General features: G+C 36.1%; 1 protein-coding gene across 1 annotated transcript in view; it reads right to left on the reverse strand.

Annotated features, from left to right (window-relative positions):
- Positions 1-1,495: 1,495 nt before the first annotated feature.
- LOC126976129 (glycoprotein 3-alpha-L-fucosyltransferase A-like) overlaps positions 1,496-22,289 on the reverse strand; it is a 57,744-nt gene continuing 36,950 nt past the window's right edge. The window contains exons 3-8 of the mRNA XM_050824332.1: positions 19,665-19,813; positions 15,729-15,969; positions 12,393-12,590; positions 9,617-9,849; positions 7,948-8,119; positions 1,496-7,829 (exon numbers count right to left, since the gene is read on the reverse strand). Coding sequence (XP_050680289.1) covers positions 7,650-7,829; positions 7,948-8,119; positions 9,617-9,849; positions 12,393-12,590; positions 15,729-15,969; positions 19,665-19,813 — 1,173 coding nt within the window. The 3' untranslated portion in view covers positions 1,496-7,649. The remainder of the gene's footprint in view (positions 7,830-7,947; positions 8,120-9,616; positions 9,850-12,392; positions 12,591-15,728; positions 15,970-19,664; positions 19,814-22,289) is intronic.

A 22,289-nucleotide genomic window follows, 5' to 3' on the forward strand; every position in this document is an offset into this window, starting at 1 on the left:
TGCATCAAGTTTGTTAAGGTTCTCCTGAATACAGAGAATGTCAGATGGGCAAGTTACTTTTGTGTGTAACTTTAAATCATCGACGTAAAGTAAATGACAATGTGAAAAGGACTATGATATATCTATATATATAAAAATGAATTGCTGTTCGTTAGTCTCGCTAAAACTCGAGAATGGCTGGTTCGATTTGGCTAATTTTGGTCTTGAATTATTTGTGGAAGCCCAGGGAAGGTTAAATAAATATGAAAAAATGTTCGGAATTAAACAAAAACAACAATTTTGTTTTTCCTTTGATGTGTGTGTAATTTTTATGAGGGAAATTATATTACGCACGGTTTGACAGTTCTGCTGTGAAACAATTTCATTACATCAGCAGGGTGCATATTTTACGAAGTAATTTTTGATGTTATGATATATTATTGACAAATTCATATGAAAACATTATTTTATTTATTATATACAGAACGTCTGTCGGGTCAGCTAGTCATTGATAAAAATGGCAAAAAGAAAAGGTCTAAGGAAAGAGCCCCGCGGTACACCGGAGAGAAGGGAGAACTGGAGAGGAACTACATATATCCGTTTACAATTACCGAAGGTATTCCCGCAGATAGGCCACAAACCAACTCAAAATTACCTTTAATGCCGTTGAAAGATAACTTCTGTAAGAGTTATACATGGTCAACCTTGTCAAAAGCCTTCTGGAAGTCTGTATATATAGTATCTACCCGAGATTTACTATCTAAGGCGGTCAAAATGTAGTTGGTAAATACAAGAAGATTGGTGAGAGTTGAAATGTCGACAACAATACCGTGTTGTTGATCAATGATCACATTTTTTAAGCTATAGAGCACATGACGGTGCAATAACCTTTCCTGTACTTTGTAGAGAGGATAGAAACGGGACGATAGTTCTATGTTATTTCTTGCTCCAGGCTTAAAGATGGGTGTTATGTAGGCAATATTCAGAATCTGAGGAAACAGCCAGTTTACAGGCACTTTTAAAAAATATTCTCTAGTGGCAAACTGACTCGTTTGTGCGATTAAGAAATATTGGACTAATATCATCCCGGACCTTTATTATGATCGAGTGTATGCACTTTGCTTTTTCCAACCTGAGAAATGCATACGTGACTAATAAGAACATGCGAGTCATTGACGATGCTCTCACCAACAGGAATTAGAGAGAACTTCGTTTGCTGAACGCTTGTAAACGAAGTAGGTAGGTACTGAGCAAACATTTCGACAATGTTGTTTGGGTCGCTAGACAAAGTATTGCCGCACTTCATGAATGAATAATGTTGCTTTTTATGCATATAAAACCTCTTTTGTTTATGGTACTCGTTTTTTTACAAATGAGTTTATATTACTTGATACTACAATTTAATTGTTTATTGTGTTAATAATAAAATCTATTGCTTTGCTTTTTTGTGACAGGTTCAGTCACACAGTGTAACCTAAGTAATGGATTTTTATAAAACACACATAAATAAAATAAATTTTATAAATGATATTTTTAATAATCATTAAATACATCTCTAGGTTCATCTAGCAATAATCTATACTTAAACTCAACCAAAACAAGGAACATTAAAAATTACATTGCATGTATAAATAATTAATAAAATGCAAATAATACCTCACACACATTTACAATAATTACTAGTCTTTGTTATATTGTGCGAATTGGTTAGTTTTTTGGTGAAATTGAGTTTAAATATCATGGCCAAATAGCACTTCAAATGGTGAGGGCATATCAAATCTCAGAGAGACTCCACGACCAAGTGTTATCTAGTCTTACAACTGTGCATAAAGGAGACATCGAAACACTTGATTATCGTCTTAGGTTGGTACTATCTGACCACGATTTTAATCTCAACTAAAAATCTATACCTATCGGTATTCTACAACACCTAATTACGTTTACATTACCCAATGACGTTCTATACATATAGACAAATCACGCCGGATAAAAACCAAGCCGAATTATGGAACATGCCACAAATTACACCATAAAAATAAGTTTCGACAGCAGCTATATCTATACATTGCCGCATTTACTGCAGTTGTTTAAAATATTGTTGATCAATAAGCAGCAATGTAAAACGTTTATTCAGTTCCGGTTACATTTGTTGAATTTAGAACCCGATTCGGACAGTGACAGTTGACAAACAACTAAGAGCGCTTTCGCACTACGTCCGGTCAGAATCCGATCCGTACCCGTGAAAATACGGTCCAGTGTAGTCGTAGAACTATTTCTATCGGTTGACGGAAGCCGGATCTAGTGCGTAGACTACCATAGAAATTAGACACACTGTTATACAAATTATCTTGCCCCAAACTAGGCATAGCCGTGCCTATCTACCATCTATGGGTACAAGACATCGATATATTTAATACAATATACTTACTTAAATATACATAAATATATATTAACATCCATGGCTCGGAAACATATATTCATATTCATGATATAAATGATTGCACCTATCGGGATTCGAACCCGGGACCTCTAGCTCAGTAGGCAGGGTCACTAACAACCATGGGGGTCGTCAAATAGTTCTACGACTACTTCGGACCGTGTTTTCACGGATACGGATCGGATCGGATTCGGATCGGACGTAGTGCAAAAGCGCTCTAAGAAGAAAAGCTTTGCCGTTCCGCTTTCAGACTGCGAATGATATGTCCTTAAATGTGTATAGCACGTCATTGCACTTACCTAATAAATTTTGTGCTCAATTACATATAAAAGCGCCACGACTAGACACATGTTGAGCTAATGGATCGTTTCGAAACTTACAATAGTAAAGTGGTAATTTAGATCACAAATAAACTGATAACAAACGCTTACAGACAAAATAAATTAACATCATATTATTATCGCCTACTTCCCAATAAAATTGATTGGTAACTAACAGGGGGAAATACCTACTATGTAAGTACCACGTTTGTTCCAAGAATGCCGTTACTTAACCTCTCTCTAAAAACAAACCACTCAAAACAATCGACAGTATTTTAATAATTATTATATTTAAACATAAAGAGATGTCAAATTCATTGAATAATAAATACTTACCTAAATCTATGGCAGATCGTACTACGACTGTAGTTCAGCTACTTAATTTGTGTTCGTCACGCAAAGCGGAGTTCGACCTAGCTATCTATATACTTCTATCAATTAATATTATAAAACAAAACTAAAGCTATTATTAACACGACATCGGATTTCGGACGCCGTCCTGTATCGGACTATATTCGATGGAATGTCGTATTGTACCGAGTACGACTCCGGACCAATTGATGCTTACCGTCCGTTGTACCAAATCCGACCATGTGTTTCGGCTATAATACTTATGTGACTAACTTTTGCCTACAAATATAGGTATGTATTGCCTGCTGTTTTTTTTTGCATGCAGTACATTTGTGTGTAAGGGCGCTTTCGCACTACGTCCGATCCGTACCCGTGAAAATACGGTTGGTGTACGTAGTCGTAGAGCTGTTTCTAATGGTTGACGGAAAGAAATCGGATGACGGAAGCCGGATGTCTTCGTCCGGTCTTTGTTTTCACGGATACGGATCGGATTCGGATCGGACGTTGTGCGAAAGCGCTTTAAGACCATAGATAGCAATAGGGCGAAATGTGATAAATAATGACAAACGAAACGACATTTTTTTTCTTTTCTCTAATGACGCGGCTCATATAGGTATTGTTATCGTTATATTAAAGAAATAATGTAATGCGATCAACAGTATCAGTATTACTGTTAAAAATACCATTTTGTTACTTATGGGCATTATCGGAACGGACGTGTAACCATTAGATACACTTACAATATATTAACGTATAGACGGAGATACAGCAAGATAGACAAGGTAAGCGAATCTATTTTTGCTGTAACCAATATTGATTAAAAAGTCGTAAACAGTCAGCCACGCTTGGCAAGAGCTCCTAAGTACCTATTTTGAATATTAAACGAATAGGTAATGCGCACATTGGACAAATCTGAATTGTAACGTTGTCTATACGCTAATATATTCTAAGTCTATCTGTCTAAAGATGTCATTTTAAAATGACAGCTTACCGAAATCTATGATTTGACTACGTAATAATTAAATTAATATTTAATGGACATCTAACATAATATAAACTACTACAATGAATACATGCGAGTAGGTACAGACCGAACGACTTGAAATGTCTTGAAAAATGACTTTCGGGGATTTCAGCTTCATATTTATAAATAATCAGAGATCATAATATTTCCCCGAGTAATACGCGTTTCTCTGTGTGTTCAATTTCGAGTTAGGACCCTATTCTAGATAAGAGTTACCATTTAGTTATTTGTAAAGTCCTGACAAAAGCCTGACATTTCGATATAAGTCCGGACTTTTTAGTTGATCTAATTTAGATTTTGTTTCGCGTAAAGGTTAAATACTTATTTGATATAAGTTAATATGTAGTTTTATTATTATATTCCATCTAATTAAAATTTGACGATAAGTGCGGATTATTCCGGATATCTCCGGTTTAATCCGTACGAATGGTAACTCTAATTCCAGATAGCGTCTCAATCGATGAATCACAATCAATATAACTATATATATTCATAGTTATCTTGATAGACAGTTGTCTTGACAGAGACAGCACTACACATCATAACTTGATGATAAGCGTATGATATATCACCATCCAATGCGCTTCGTTCGATGGGGCGATCGAACAACGGTGATCATAAGCATTCGGCGATATTTACACCAAAACCAGTGACTCTTTGTATATTATTTTCGTTTTACATTTGTATACCTACGTTTTCCCATCTATATATACTATAATATTGAAACCAAGCGAAGTGTCTGCGCGTTGGCTATTAATCCTTATATTCAAATTCTATCTTGTCGGCCTGTACACAGCATAACAAACATAGGTAGATATAAAAATTAACTAAGTACAAAATAAAATTTAAAAAACAAAACACATGTATAAAAACAGATGAATGCAAATAACGGCACTATTGCGAATTACTAAAATCGTAAGAAAGGAATAATGTAATTCGTAATAAGTAGTCTTATGCTAGCCAATACTTATGCGAATATAGTTTCTTTTTAAATAACGGTTTTTATAAATGATTCCATATTTCATTAAAATTTCTAAATTCGAACACATAAAAATGATAAAAATAAATAAATATTTGTAGGTACCTCAACAAACAGTAAATTGTTGCGTTTTACAAAAACACTAAAAAATCTTATAAGTTTCAGTATTAGGTACCTCATTCAAAGTTTGTAATAAGCAAAATAGTTTAACCCCATGTTAATTCTATAAAATTATATTCTTTCATTAAACAGCTCTACAAAACTATTATTGTGATGAAATTAAAAAAAAAAATAACTTTAAGGTAATTCAAATTGCCACAAACATTTTGATATACTTTATTAAGGGCGTTTTATTATATGTTTTGATGTAATACTTTTGATGTGCTGGAGCTCTATATTCCTTCATAAGTAGGCGGTAGTCTCAAACATAATGAGAACGGAATGCATAATACCACGACAATTATACTAATTACTATTCAGTACTGAAATACTAAAATTTGACAGTGACAAGCGTTCAACGGTTGTGTGCTCAGCGTATTGTGTGTAATACCGAATCGGCAGTGCTCTAGGGCACTAGATTTTTCAGATACACCAAAACCGACACTGCCGTATGGCACTATACTCCCTCACCAAGTTCTGACCGTGGGCGGTGCACGTGGCCAGGTACACTGACGATAGATGGACACAGTATAATTAGATGGTCCGGACCTCGAGGCATTAGAAAGAGAGGCAGGCCTTGTCGTAGATGGGCAGATGAACTAGTGGCTGTGGCGGGGCAAAGTTGGATATAGACTGCAAAAAACCAAACTGAATGGAATTCTTTGGAGGATGCTTTTACCCAAAAGGGGTCCATAAAAACGAGAGATATAGAGAGAAGTAAGATTAAATGTAATTTTTGCATGGAAGCAGATAAAGCTTAATTATTATTATATTGCTACATTTAAAATAAAACGCATTCACAAAACGCGCCAAAGTCCCGCCGATCTGAGGCATACCGCGCGATTCCGTGTTTCCCGGAACGAATAATTAATTAAATTTTATCTTTTACCGGTGTCTACAATCAATTTATTCTTGATAATGTAATGTATGTTCATAGGCACATAAGGGAATTTGCCAGAAACTGTCATAACCTTAATGTTAACACCAGGAACAGACATAAACTTATGATGCCTACTACTCGGCTAAGTCGAGTTAGTCTTTTGTGGGGCGATGTATATGCTTTTACAACAAGATTCCAGAAAATGTTCAAAGCAAAAGTATTACGTTATTCAAAAGAATTGTCAAAAAAACGTTTGTGTGGTAAAGATTACTATAACATAAATGACTTTCTTAATGATACCACAGATTGGGAATGGAGTGACCGCCCTCAGGCTATTAAATAATAAGTTTAATTGTACAATATTACTTTGTAAACATATTTATTCGATGGAAAAAAAAGCCCGTTGAGTTTGTTGCGCCCATTCTTCTCAGGTCTGAGAAATTCATTTTGGAATGGGTGGTAGTTTTTTGACTTTCAAAAAGTGATGTCATATCCTATTTTGAATAATAATATTTGAATTTGAATCACATAACAATTATTAGTATTAGTATTATTAGTATATGTAATAATAGTTAGTATTGTATTTAATCTGTGTTGAGCTGAAAATAAATATCGTATCGCATTGAAACTGCATCAAACAGACATTGAATATTCGATATTCAGGTGTGGATTAAATCTTAAGATATATTGCAAGAGGAGACTTTAATGTGTAATACGACGATTACTTAGTTTATGCTCATACCTGGCATGATAACACTAATACGGCACTTTATTTATAAACACGAAGTTTTTCCCATAAATAATTAAGTAGTTGTGCTCATAAACTTTGCAACTTCTTCTATTATAAAGTTTAAAAATAAATAAATAAGTTAAAAAATGAACATTTTAAAAATATAACGACCGTCTTATAGGATTGGCAATAGCCGTGACCCAATTAGACTTAAACAATTGTGCCAACAATTTAAAAATAATACGGCCTTATTTCGAATAAAAAAATAAGACGCAAATAAAAAAGGTATATAGAAAAAAATCTTAGAAAAGTGATATGATTACAATAATAGATAAGATATAAAATTCATACTATGTAACGGTAATAATTTAAAATGTACCTCCTCGAAAAGACCATGTCATTTCCAAAGCTAGGTTTACCCTTCACCAAACTTTTAAATCGATCCGACGTTGATGCGTATAGTATGTAGTACTATAGTTATGTAATAACAAAAAACTTCAGAGTGATCTAAAAGTTTGGCGTGTAAGTATGTTGTAATCTTGTGCATATGCAAGGAAACTATGAATTTTAAGTACTATAGCCAAGTTACACCTAAAACTTATATGTAGTGGCGTAGTTTTACTAAATAATTGGCAAATATAATGTCTACCAACAACATTTATATAACATATATAGGTGACCTTATAAATTTGTACTCGTATTAAATTTAAATTGCTCTAATAATTTATCCTCGCGCTTATTATTTAAATATCGAACATAGTATGGACTAGTATATACGTTCTCTGTGGTTTTATGATCCCGCGTCTCTCGTCTCTTGTGCCATAGATCGCCAATCGCTACGAGTGCACGCTGCGTCCCTCCACCACGCTTGCACATCTGTGTAGTGGACATGCCGCTGTCGACGGCTGTTTGCGTGTACCATTGCGCAAACTCGACAGAAAAAGTATGTATTTATGAATTCACCGGTTCCCTGAAAAATTAATAAAGGCAAATTCAGGGTAATTTATCTAAGGAACTATTACAAAAAACCTGTTTTAATTTAATAAAATATTGATTTATCTTAACTATTATTAAGAATCTTAAATCACCTTCCACTTGAAATATGAATTATAGAGCGCATCATCTTCGTCCAGACGATTGAGGTATGCCGCGAGCTCCTCAGGGTTCGCGAACTCTTCCACGTGAATGTAGGAGTTGTGCGGGGCGACGGCTGCATATTCCGAGGGTCTTGCACCCATCACTATTGGCAGTGCGTCGTGTCTGAAAATTTGAAAAAAGAATAAAGTAATTAGGCTTAGAACAATGGTCGTAGTAAGATTCGTTCCTTTCTCAAGACTTTCTTAAGATTCACATCTTACTACAAAATATATAAACGGTTTACAGTTGGTAGTAATCTTTTAATAGTATTGTATAGAGTTTTACGACGAGATCAGTTGAGACTTAGCATTGATTTTTCCTTTTGATAGTTATAGATCAGCTAAAGACGGAGTTTACTCAATTTGATCATCTCGCTAGTCGATTTCGTTAAAGGTTAAGCACCAATTGTTTGGGATATTGGGGTCAAGTCCACTCGTTCACTAGACCTAACAATCCCCTTCGGCCTATCTGAGTCGGATTTCTTACAATAAAAAAATCGATATCCGACAAGAAAATCATGCCCATGATGGATGGGGAACTGAATAAAAATACATGTACTGTACATATGAAGCTCTTGGCATAACCATAATCCTCAAATGTATCAAGCACACTGTTAGCTCCAACTCGAGACATGTATGTTTTGTATTTATAGTCTTTTTGCTTACCAAAACAGAATGCTCACCAAATATTTTTATTATTCTTTGACTTTTACTATTACTTTACTAGTATCTTAAAGTACAATTTAACTAATTATTATAAAACCGTTACGTTATGGTTTTGATCCTTTACTTTCCTACCAATGATTCATTTCATTACCTATCAAATTCATGTGTTGCAGCAATTTTGCGTACTGCATTTATCCATTATGGCAGGTAAATTTATTAGCATGCGTTTAAGTATAAGCCTATAAAAAATTATAAAGTAGGAAATACACAACTAATAATAATTACTTAAATAAAATACTTTTTAAAGGATTAAAACGTGTGTAATAATTATAACTCTATTTTTTACATAAGTTATCTGTCTACAGCAAATGCCACCTCCGAGGTAAGAAATGGCGCTAAACTTCACAATGACGACTATGACAAATGTCAATGTCAATAGCCCCTCCGAAAATATCAAGAAACGTCGGGTTTAACAAATAAAAGAAAGTAACTTTTACGAAACCAACTTATGTTAAAAAATACAGTTACAATTTACACAATACAATGCATTTCAATTTTTTTTTTTTTTATGGAATAGGAGGACAAACGAGCGTACGGGTCACCTGGTGTTAAGTGATCACCGCCGCCCACACTCTCCTGCAACACCAGAGGAATCACAAGAGCGTTGCCGGCCTTTAAGGAAGGTGTACGCACTTTTCTTGAAGGTACCCTTGTCCCGGAAACACCGCACAAGGAAGCTCATTCCACAGCTTCGTGGTACGAGGAAGAAAGCTCCTTGAAAACCGCACTGTGGAGGACCGCCACACATCCAGATGGTGGGGATGATATCGTAACTTGTGGCGCGTCGTGCGAAGGTGAAATTCGGCGGCAGGAATCAGGTTGAACAGCTCTTCAATCCTTTAAAAAAGTTTTTTTTTAAATGTGTAACATGTCATGGTATGTCGACTGTACTTACTGTAATCCGTTCACGAAAAATTTCTCCGTGACGTAATCACGGCAGTTGGAGTTCTCGAAGGCGAGGTAGAACTTGTAGTCTTTGTCGAGCATCTCGAGGCAGTTGGGGTCGGCACGTGGACAGTGGTGTGAGCCACAGGCGCCGTAGATGTCGACCGATATGAACTTGGAGAGCTGGCGAGCGTACTGAAGCCGGCGATTGCGAGCGTGGCAATTTGATACGAACCAAGCTACCTGAGAAGCAAAAGACTTCTGTTAAAATCACATTAACCCACATTGAAATAAGAAAAAAGATCTTAATTTGGTTATATACGGGAGACTAGGTAGACCGGAATTGCGCGTGTATAATATTTCATCCAATCCGTTAGAGATCTTAAAAATACAAACACACTCGCCTAACTTAGAGTTACATTCCACTAATGCTTGTACAACCTTTTTAATTAGTTTATTAATGTCAACCATTAGCTAGATGAATTACACACGAAATCGTTCGTAGTTTTCCGAAAAGAAAATAATAATAAAACACGTAGTTTTCATGATGATCGGTTATGACGTAGCGGCTCAGAAATTAATGATATAATTATAATACACAAATAAAAATTGAAAATGAACTTCCGCATCGTTCAAAAACTTTTATTTTTTAATTTTTATTTGTGTATTAATCCCAGAAGTGAGGGTTATCACTTTAAGAACATAACATTACATTATAACAACCAATGGAGTCGTGACGTCATTCAAGTTTCAGTTGACAAGGCCGATTGCCGTATATTATTAATATTAATATGAAAAACGTGTAATTTTTTTAAATCTTTTATCATTTATTATTTGATTCGTTATTGCAGTCATCTTACCAATTACATTTTACATACTATCTATCAAAATGAATCTAATTTAAAAAGGGCGTCAAAAAGTTTTCAATTTTTTTTTTCTTTTTCCACTACTCGGGTGTATTGAAAAGCCCTCGACTTCTTCTCATGCCTTCAAATCCTCTCCTTCGTGACAAATGTATGTTACTTACTATTTAAAGGTTTTACAACTCGTTAAGTTGCTTAGTTATATGACTGTAAATTACAGGCCCATTTGCTACTCTGAGATAAATATAGCGTTAGAGGATTTAAATAACTTACGTGTTCCTCGTTTTTATTTTCAAATTCAAATATTTTTACTTCTTCTTTTTTATTCAAAATAGGATTCAAAATCACTTAATGAACGTCAAAAACTACCACCCATTCAAAATAGACTGCCTGACTCAGACCTGAGAAGAACGGGCTCAAGAAACTCAGCCGGCTTTTTTTATATATAAATATGGATTACAATGTAGTATCGATTAATAAAAATTTATAATTAAAGAGCCTGAGGGTGTTCGCTACATTCCCAGTCTGTGGTTTCATTAAGATAATCGTTAATGCTACAGTAATCTTTCCCACACAAATGTTTTTTAACAATTCTTTTAAATTTCGTAACACATTCGTTTTGTACATTTCTGGGATCATACCTATGTAACACTGAAAAAAAAACGGCTTGATAGCCGTTTTTCATTTTCTACATTAGTAGAAAGTTGCCAATACTTTTATTGATTTTCGAAGTAATCTCCGTCCCTCTCTACACATCGTCGCATTCGATGGAACCACTGAGAAAAGCAGTGGGCCCATTCTTATTTAGGGGTCTCTTCTATGGCATTTTCGTACACTTTCACCGCAGCTTCAGGGCTCGTAAAGCGAATACCTCGAATTTTATCATTAGTTCTTCGGAATAAATAAAAGTCGCAGGGCGCCAGGTCAGGACTGTATGGCGGATGACTCATTATCCCGACATCATAGTCAAATATTAAACAGTCCGTTTTGCAGAGTGCGCTGAAGCATTGTCGTCGTGAAGGAGGATCCTGCTTCGAGGGCGCTGCTGTCCATTTTTTTCCGAGACAACAGGCAAACAGCGATTGACATACCAGTCTGCAGTAACTGTCCTTCCATCTTCTAGCACACCTGTCGCGAAATGACCTTTCCGACCAAAGAATGAGGCAATCATCTTTTTTCCTTGACTTCATCCTTTCTTTACCTTAGTTGGCCGATCGTCGCACCCACTGAGCTGATCAAATTGAACATCTGTTACGCTGTAGATACAGTCTTCCTAAGGATCGGGACCATCTTGAGAGCCCTGGCGTCTACGAAATTCCATGCGATTGCGGCAAAACGCTAATCGGTGAAACGGGACGCAACATAAAAATCAGTCTCACCGAGCACATCCGCCGTGTACGGAAATTGGCAACACCTCGGCAGTGGCAGAGCACGCCCTAAACTCCGATACGTCACATTATATTAGGTTCGATAGGGTGAAAGTATTGACTCCCGAATTAACTTTGTGTCTCGCAAGCTGCTGGAAGCCATAGAAATCGACCGTCGACCTAATTTTAATAGAGACAAGGGTTTGGGTCTGCCACCTACTTGGAAACCCTTGTTATTAAATGCATCTTGCAATAAGAAAAAGTGAGTACGTTTTGTGCACCCGTAGACACCAACAGTGATACCATGCTTGTCATCACCAACGGCGCACCCCGCGCCCCCGCCCTGTCCAGCCGCGCACTACGAGCACAAGTCCGCAGTATGAGACGGGACGTTATCGCGAACCTACCACACTCACCCTGATGAAGGATCTCCGAATGGTCCAACTAGTTAGTACCACCGATAAATCGTAAGTAAAGCCTTATAAAATAAGTTAATCATGTCGCACGAAAGTTTTAATAATCCACACAATTGGTTTTTTTTAACCACGATACTCACCTTTTTTGTTTTATTAGCTGCATAGTTCCTGTCGAAGTCCTTCGCGGTGATTAAAGGATCGTGGTACACCCACTTTTCGTAGGGTGCCACGATGTCGGAGTCGCGTCGGTAAGTAGCTGTCCAGTTGAAGACGTCCAGTGAGGCTGCACGAAGTGACGCTGTGTGATACGGACACTCCAGGTAATACAGGATCCAAATCTGAAAATTCCTCAAGTTTAATACCTTAATTTATGAGTTTACTAGCTGCTGCCCGCGACGTCGTCCACGTGCATGTTACAAATCAGCAAAAATACTATCCCCGCTAGCATGATAAAAAGTAACCTTCATATTGTCCCGATCTCTTATGAAAAAAATATATCCCTTACAGCCGCACGTGTGGCCAAATGAATAAACAACTGAAAGTCAAAGATATCAATGTTGTACATTTTTTAAATCTAGAATGTTCTAGCTGTCATTTTTTTTCAAATAGTTTAAACAAAAAGAAAAATCTTTTTAATCTCAATATTTATATAAAAACTGGTTAATCTTTTAAATGCTTTGATCATATAGATAAATTTTCTTAAAACCATCTATTATTTCATTTATTTACCTCATTAATATCATATTATTATTAACAATGTAACATATATACAAATTTAATTTAAATTACATGATAAATCCCCCCCCCCCCCTTTGATGTACAATAAGCAACAAGACTCACGATCACGCTTAAAAAACTCTGCCTACGCGTCTATTAGTCAGAGATTTCGTTCAGTTGTGTTTTGACCGCGCTTTGAATACAACGCCACGCAATGACAAAGTGTTCAGTGAAAAACTGTCCTGTTATCAAAACTTAAAAAGAATGGAGTGTCGTATTTCAGGTAAATGCCCCTTTAACTTAACAAAATTATGTAACTAACTTGACGTTTATAATCATTTTGCTGAATAATTACATTTCAAATTATTGATTAAGTAAGTATATAAGAGACTTAACATCTTATATCTCAAGGTGAAACTATTTAATTCTTAGGAGCAAATTAACGATACTCGGCCGAATCTTTTATATGCTATCCGGATATTTGAGACACCTATCGTAAAGTCGTTACGCTCAACTAAATGGTCGAAGTCAAATATGATGATCTATGGAACTCCTTAACGGGTTACAGTTAGGGAGCGATATGTGGCAGAATTTCTAACTGTCTATAATCAAATTGGAATGCGCTTACGTTCGGTGCTGCACTGCATTTCAGTGTTACCTATGTATTCTGCTGCAACTTAATAATCAATATATTTTAGTTACAATTATTGTTATTTTTGAAGACGTGTGAGAGGGGAAGAGAGTGCCTACCGCTGCCGTATGCGTGTGACAAAGGGAAGCCAGACAGACTGGGGTCGTAACGCGTTACGTTACAAAAGGGTTTTCCGTTCCATAAGAAGTTATCACTTCAATAAAATGCAACAAATACTTTGGTGTTAAATAAAAATCTACAGGATATTTATTTTTTACTAAAAACAAGCGGCAACGCCAGGAATAACTTTTACTGTGTTATCCGTTTTCATCGCCCACATGTATTGCCAAATTGTGCCAATGTTTGGAAAGTGTTTTCAGTACTGATTGCTGAGAAGTACGTTAATGCGACAACATTTAGGGTCGATAATTGTCGCTTTCACTCGTTCCATACCATATTATTATTATTATTTTCATTCAAAACAAAACAAAAAATAATTTAATTACGCCAAACACACAATAATGCGTGAATGTCAAAAATATCTGATTAAACATTTCGGAAAAGTTGAGCAATAATGAGAAGAAGTTGCAAGAAACTCATTGTATCACTTTTAGTGTCAATACGATTTACAATCACGTATTGAACGTCATAAACTACCACCCATTCGACGTGGTATGCCTATATACATACAATACTAATAATAATATACTATATATATATATATACTAGCTGATCCAGCAAACGTTGTATTGCCAATATTAAAATCGCGATACAAAAGTAACTGTTGATCGTAGATGGGTGAAAATTTGAAGTTGTATGTATTTTTAATAATGACTCATAATCAAACAAATTTAAAAAAAAAGATCAAAAAAATGAAAGAAAACCGCCCTTAACATTTAGGGGGATGAAAAATAGATTCTGTCCGATTCTCAGACCTACCCAATATGCACTCAAAATTTCATGAGAATCGGTCAAGCCGTTTCGGAGGAGTTCAAAGTTTCACATCATGACACGAGAATTTTATATATATATATATAAAGATATATATATAAACATATATATATATATATAATTCTTGTGTGCGTGTGTATGTCACTAAACTCCTCCTAGACGGCTGGACCGATTTTATTGAAACTTTCTGTGTGTCTTCAGGTGGTGTTACACGCATACGCATTCGAGAATGGTTTAGATTCACAATTAAACTACCTCCTAAACGGCTGGACCGATTTTGATGACTTTTTGTTTGTTTCAGTGAATTTGAGATTGGTTTAGATTCTCAATTACGTCCATATAATATAATTCTCCTGCTCATGTGTATGTTAGTGAACTCCTCCTAACGGCTGGACAGATTTTTCAAATTTAAGACGTGTGTACAGGACAACGTCTGTTGGGTCCACTAGTATATATAGTATCGTACAATAAAATTTATAATTGAATAGCCTGAGGGCGTTCGTTCCATTCCCAGGCTGTGGTATCATTTATTGATAATAAATAGGTCACAACAGTTTTTTTTAACTTGTGGTTATGAACTATTATAAGTACATGATAAGAAAATTATTTATGTCATAGTAGCTTTAACGAAACAAACGGTTTTTGACAATATGTTATTAAATTTGTAACACATTTGTTTTGTAAATTTTCTAGGATCATGTTATAAAACTTAAAAGGATATATATAGCCCAAAAAATACTTACTAAAACGACTTATCCGAGTAGTAGGCATCACATTAGATCATATCGACACCGTATAAGGTATTTGATGCCGATTAACATTAAGTGAATCATCTTTTCTTTCATGGAAAAGGAGGACAAACGAGCGTACAGACTATGGGTCACCGCCGAGGTGTTAGTGATCACCACTGCCCACATTCATTTTGCAACACCAGAGGAATCACAGGAGCGTTGCCGGCCTTAAAGCGAAAGGAAGGTGTTCGCGCTTTTTTTATAAGGTATCCATGTCGTATCGTCCCAGAAACACCGCACAAGGAAGCTCATTCCATAGCTTTGTAGCACGTGGAAGAAATCACACTGTGGATGATATCCTAACTAGTGGCGTGTCGTGTCTGTTCCTGCTTTAAACTAATCTCTTTAAATATAAATAGCGTGTTCTAAATTTGTTCACCATGTACCTGGTTAGGTGAGCGATTGATATTGAGCGGTGTGTGATGGTCCTTGAACAGTATAGCATCGGCAGAGGCAGCTTCCCTCGTGTCACCAGTTAGCGTGCACCTGTCCACCGGACATTTGTTCCTCAAGAACTCGGTTCTCCCACCAGACACTCCCCAAGTACTCAGCCCATTTGGAAGCAGTATCTTCTTGACAGGAATGTCTTCGTCTTCCGGCAGTGTATACAGCAGTTGTTCTGTAATTCTGGAAACAATGGGAAAAACCTCTTAAACAGAATCACGCAACGATACGATAGCAATTGATATATTAAAAATAATCAAAAAGAGGAGAAGAAAGAGTACGGAAAAAGGGCAGATCCTATGCTAGATGTGAGGACAAGTTTATAAAAACTGGTTATTACTGGATCGTCCGGCCCTACCAATTCCAACCATGTGTTTGACTTTTAAGGCCCGCATATTATTTCAAATGATTATTCAATGATATTCCGTCAATCTAATTTATTGAAGTGAAAACAACTTTGGACACATTATGACGCTGTCAACACCAAAATGCCTGTGAAGATTCAGGATTTTAGCCCAGGCTTTAAGCCTACTTGCTACCAATTACATATTCTCTGCTATTTTTATAAATAAATAACTTAAACACATGGTCGCATTTGGTAAAGCCGGACCATCGGACGGTCCGGTGGGCGCCTCGAACGAATAGGTTCGCCAAAGTACTCGGTACGGACCGGATGGTAATAATAATAATTTGTTGGACAATTTCACATGCCATCGAATATGGTCCGCTACCGGACTGTGCCTATGAATGGGCCGTACCAAATCCGATCATGTGTTTAGGTTATTAGTAAGTCGACCACGTTACCAACACCGGGTTGCGTCATATTAGTATATGATATGTACGCCATCCCACGGCTATGCCACATCAAGCGGAATTACCTTAAATATTGTAGATGTAACATTTTACTTTTTTTTTTATGAATAGGAGGACAAACGAGTGTACGGATCACCTGGTATTAAGTGATCACCGCCGCCCACATTCACTTGAAACACCAGAGGAATCACAAGAGCGTTGCCGGCCTTTAAGGAAGGTGTACGCGCTTTTTTTGAAGGTACCCATGTCGTATCGTCCCGGAAACACCGCACAAGGAAGCTCATTCCAAAGCTTTGTAGTACGTGGAAGAAAGCTCCTTGAAAACCGCACTGTGGAGGACCGCCACACATCTAGATGGTGGGGATGATATCCTAACTTGTGGGGTGTCGTACGAAGGTTGAATTCGGCGGCAGGAATCAGGTTAAACAGCTCTTCGGATCACTCCCCGTGAATAATGCGGTAGAAGACACACAACGAAGCGACATCTCTACGCAACGCCAAGTGATCCAGCCGTTCACAGAGCTGAGCTATTCTTCTTCGAGCTGCTCTGCATTGCACGAGTTCAAATGGATCGAGCTGATGCTGGAGTGCGCCAGACCAGAGATGACAGCAATACTCCATGTGTGGCCGGACCTGCGCTTTGTAGAGCGCTAGAATGTGGGCCGGCTTAAAGTATTGCCATGCTCTATTAATGACGCTTCTTCGAAGCCAATTTGGCTTTGCCCTCCAGATGGCCACGGAATTGGCAATCGCTCGAGATTTCGAGACCCAGTATTCCGATACTAGGCGAGGCTTTAAGGGAAGTGTTGTCGAATTATTTAGAAAGCTATGAGAATGCTGTTTAATTTTTTTTTCTTCTTTCAGTAAAATATTCTACATTATTTAAGGTACTTCACCTCCATGTGGTATAGTCGTGGGACGCCCTATATATAGATAAAGTTATCTATAGTTTTAAGTATGAATCGTTTCTCTTTGCTAGCTAAGAAACTATATATTTTTTTAATTATAATTTAATTTTCAAATTGTGAACTTAAATATTTTTATTGTATACGCAGAATACAGAACAAACGTTCTATACCAAAATTAAATAAATTAAAAAAGAACTATTTTAACTTATCTTCTATTTCTGAATACCTGTTTTATTTTATAGATTTGTAATGATTAATGATAAGTGGCAATTGCACTTGGCACACCTAAGTCAACAACAGCTGATAAGAATAAATTGCGAAAACATTTAAATTCTACACAATATGAGTCTTTATATGTAATTGAAGGTTTTCGAATTTTCTTCGGGGACAACTAAAATCTATATCTTAATATATATAAATTACGTGACACGTTGTTTGTCCGCGATGGACTCCTAAACTAATGAACGTTTTTATTTCGATTTGGGACCCATAATTATTTTTATATTCAATATTTGTTTTGTATGGACATATTTTCTATGAGAGAATTTAGTGACGCACGGTTAGACAGTTCCGCTGTAAACCAATTTCATTATAACAACAGGGAGCATTTTTTACGAAATACTTGATGTGAAATATTATTGGCAAATTCCTATAAAACAGTATTTTTTTATTATCTACAGAATAACGTCTGTCGAGTCAGCTAGTATTATATATAATGAAAATGGTCATTGTTTGAGGCTCTTTACGCCTAAACAACTAATCGTATCGATATGAAACTACCACCATTCGATGCGAAATTTATCCTAGATGGTTTATGGCTACTTATTTTTAATTGTATATGTAATAAGATGAATAAAATTTAATTTATTTCCTTTTAAAAATCCCGCATCGCTGGGCGGAACTGGGTGGAACTTAACTTCGCGTTGGTTATATAACACAGTAACTGTCTTATTAATAAACGGAGAGTAAAGTTACTCCAAGTTTAAAATAACTTCTCCCTGTCATGTAATACTGTAGGAACAAAGAAAAGATAAAGAAAAAAGGTTTTACTTTGGAATAACTTTACTTTGCATTTATTAATAACACACTAACTGTCTTATTAATAAAAGGAGTTTAAAGTTACTCCAAGTTTCAAATAAATCCTCTCTATCATGTTATTCTGTAGTGACAAAGGAAAGATAAAGAAAAACATTTGAATTATGGAATAAGTTTACTTCGCATTTATTAATAGCACAGTAACTGTCTTATTAATAAACGAGTTTAAAGTTACTCCAAGTTTGAAATTACTCCTCCCTATCATGCTTGCAATGCAATTCGGCAGTGACAAAGGTAAGATAAAAACCTACGGCCTTACAAATATATATCTAATATATAAAATTCACTTGTCATGGTGTTAAAAGTTGAACGCCTCCGAAACGGCTTGACAGATTCTCATGAAATTTTGAGTGCATATTGGGTAGGTCTGAGAATCAGGCAACATCTATTTTACATCCCCCTAAATGTTAAGGGTGGTCCACACGAATTTTTTTTTTTAATTTTGTCTTTTTTTTTTAAATTTGTTTGATTATGAGTCAGCATTACTATCAAATTTTCACCCATCTACGATCAGTTACTTTTGTGTCGCGATTTTAATATCGGCAATACAAAGTTTGCTGGGTCAGCTGGTAAAGTATAAAGTTATACCTGAGAATCAAGCAAGAATGTACAAAATGTTGACAAATAGACATTTTATATAGACGGATGTATAACGTTTCCCGCGTTTATTTGCAAGGCGTGACATTCTGAAATCTTCAGAATTATCTTTTTACTGACAGTGTTGTCGGCGATATACGGCCGTTTTCAATAATTTATCTCTTAGTTACAAATACATTGCTATCACCGTTTAATATAAGATCTTATCTAATCATAGCTATGTCTAATATAGTTATAGTCCAATGCTTTATGTCGATAGGTTATTGAAATGTAAGTAAGCGTAAAAGGATAGATTTGTCTACCTCTAGTAACATAAACTAGTGATAGATAGGTTATTGAAAACGGTCGTAAGCCAACATTTTGCATATTCTTGGTTTATTCTCAGTTATTAACTTATACCAAGTTTATTTGCAATGTATAACTTTACTTCGCGTTTATTGATAACAAAGTAAGTGTTTATCGTACCTATCGTCTCCTGGCGAATCTTCTGGAAAGATCTTGGCGTGCGGATCATGATGCGTATTCCGGTTCTCTCCGCCGCTCATATACCATGGTCTGCTGGATCTCTCACTCACCTCATTGCTAACTACTTCCTTGCTCTCATCGATAACGTTCTGAAAGAGCAACACAACGTTACGCTTTTTAATTAAAAGGGCCTAATCGTACACCGTGACACTCACAATAGGACATATTTACATTTAGTTGATCTAGCTCTAACTATGCAAGTAACTGTTTACTTTTGAATGATGTTTTAGATGGCAAGTCTTTTTTTATGACAGTAAGGGACGAGACGAGCTGAACGTTCAGCTTTAATAGAAGAAATCTCAAACATTTAGGCTTTAAGGCCAAAAATAATAAGAGAGGTATCGTCAAATAGGAATTTCTCATCTAAATTGAAAATATACATTATAGTCAAAACTGCTTATATTTATTAGACGAATATTTTCAATTAAAACATTGACATTTTTTTATAAATAATATAATATTATAGTAATAAATAATACTTCTACTAATCTTTTGTTAAATTGATATTATTGTAAGTAAAGATTTAGATATGTATTTTGTAAAATTTGCACGTCATAAATGTGGCAAACATGTACTTTATAATATTTATGTAACATCAATCTAATACACAAATAAAATATGAAAAAAAAAAAATTATAAACGATGCGGGGCTCGAACCCACGACTTCCGGCGTTCCGTGCCGGTCACAGCCTGAGAGTTGAACAAAGCATACAAGATTTTATGACGATACGTCACTCGAACGGTTAGCTCAGTTCGTTCAGTTCTGGGTTCGAGTCCCGCATCGTTCATAAAATTTTATTTGTCTATTAATCCTAGAAATGAGGATGATCACTTTAAAAACATAACAAATTGTTCAATCTAACATGTTTATGCAAATAAAAACATTCACTTTTATTTAATAAAGCGGTCATCTTTACATTACCATAATGTAACAATGCATTTGGAAGACGGAAATGGGAGTATTTATTGCCAGACACAATAATATAATATTTAAAAAACTATTTTCAATGTAATTAGGAGTATATTGGGCATGTAAATTAAATTAATTAATTAGTATTATGCTGAGGTGAACTGCAACTCTGCATTTATAATATAAATTAGTAAATAAGTCTACTCGTATACTAGGTGTAAGTTGCAGAATAAATGATTTTTCTTTCTTTCTTTTTAAATATAATATAATATGTTAGTAATTAATAGCGATCTCGTCTCCACGGATCAAACTTACATAGTTTCTTGTGGGTGACTTTATTAGTGTTACATCTGTTAATACTTTTTTTTTGTAAACAATAAATTTAAAAAAAATTAAAAAGGTGTAAAATGGCATTGACTTCACTGGTTTTCGACTGTAACGGTCTTTTGCGCGTGTATGTTATAACGTGGACTTTTACCTGTACGTGTAATAGTTATTTATGCAACTGTTGTGTAATAAAGGGTATTAAAACACGAATGTGGGTAATAATAGTATCACATGAGTGTTTTAATACCCCTTACACACAACAGTTGCATACAAGACTTTATCTACACCCATAATATGAATCCTCCATAAAAACAAACAGTTAAAAAGCCAGTACTAGTAACCATTATATCATCCAAAGGGGGGGTGATTATGAAAATGGATGATATAATGTTGCACTGAATTTCATTACAAAACTCGTTTGGATGATATAATGGTTATTAGGACATAGGGTGTTTTAATGTTGGTAATAAGCTAACTGTTTTAGAATCCTTAATAGAGGATTTAGAGCACGAGTGTAGATACAGATTCTGAAACAGTTACCTTATTGCCAACATTCAAACACCCAATGTCCTAGTAACCATTTCATCATCCAAACGGATGATATTATGGTGTACTGAATTTCTTTACAACACTCATTTGAATACTAATGATATGTGATTCCAGTGTAGTTCTTATTTCTTGTAGCATTATTTGACAAAAATTTACTACGCAACCCGGTATTTTAGTTTAAATTATTAGTAAAGTTTAACAGAGCATGTGGCACGTCAACGTCACTTGGGCGTAGTATTAGTTGCCACACTTTGCGACTACGCCTGCGGTATCAATCCTTAATCTAAGTTACTAGAATTATTATAACACTAGAAATAGGGGATTCCGTTTAGGAGTGGTAGTGCCATGTTGGGTCCTCACGGACACAACCGAATTGGGCGGGCACGCCCGGAGAAATACCACTCCCCCACTCGAAACCGGCGTGAAATAGCGGCTATGCCGCTGTGTTTCGTCCGGTGAGTGGGGTATCCGGAGGCCTACACCCCTCCTCCCAAATACAAATGGCAGCACAGACTAAAACGAGACTACTCCAGGACGGTACCAGGCTATGCAGCCCTGGGCGTCCACAATTAGGGCCTGTACCTAACAGTGGTTGCCCAGGCTGCCCCGCGTATTTTGGAGGGGGCAAATCTGCGCTGACTCGGGGCAAACAGAGCAGGAGGCTCAAACCACCCTCCTCCACACTCGCTGTGGACTTTTGCAACATCAGGAGGCTTCGCTCAAATTTAAATGCCGTCCACTTTCACCTGGAGACGGCGAAGCCGGCCCTGCTCTTTTTA

Source organism: Leptidea sinapis, chromosome 2 (assembly GCF_905404315.1).
Source record: "Leptidea sinapis chromosome 2, ilLepSina1.1, whole genome shotgun sequence".
Taxonomy (NCBI): Eukaryota; Metazoa; Arthropoda; class Insecta; order Lepidoptera; family Pieridae; genus Leptidea; species Leptidea sinapis.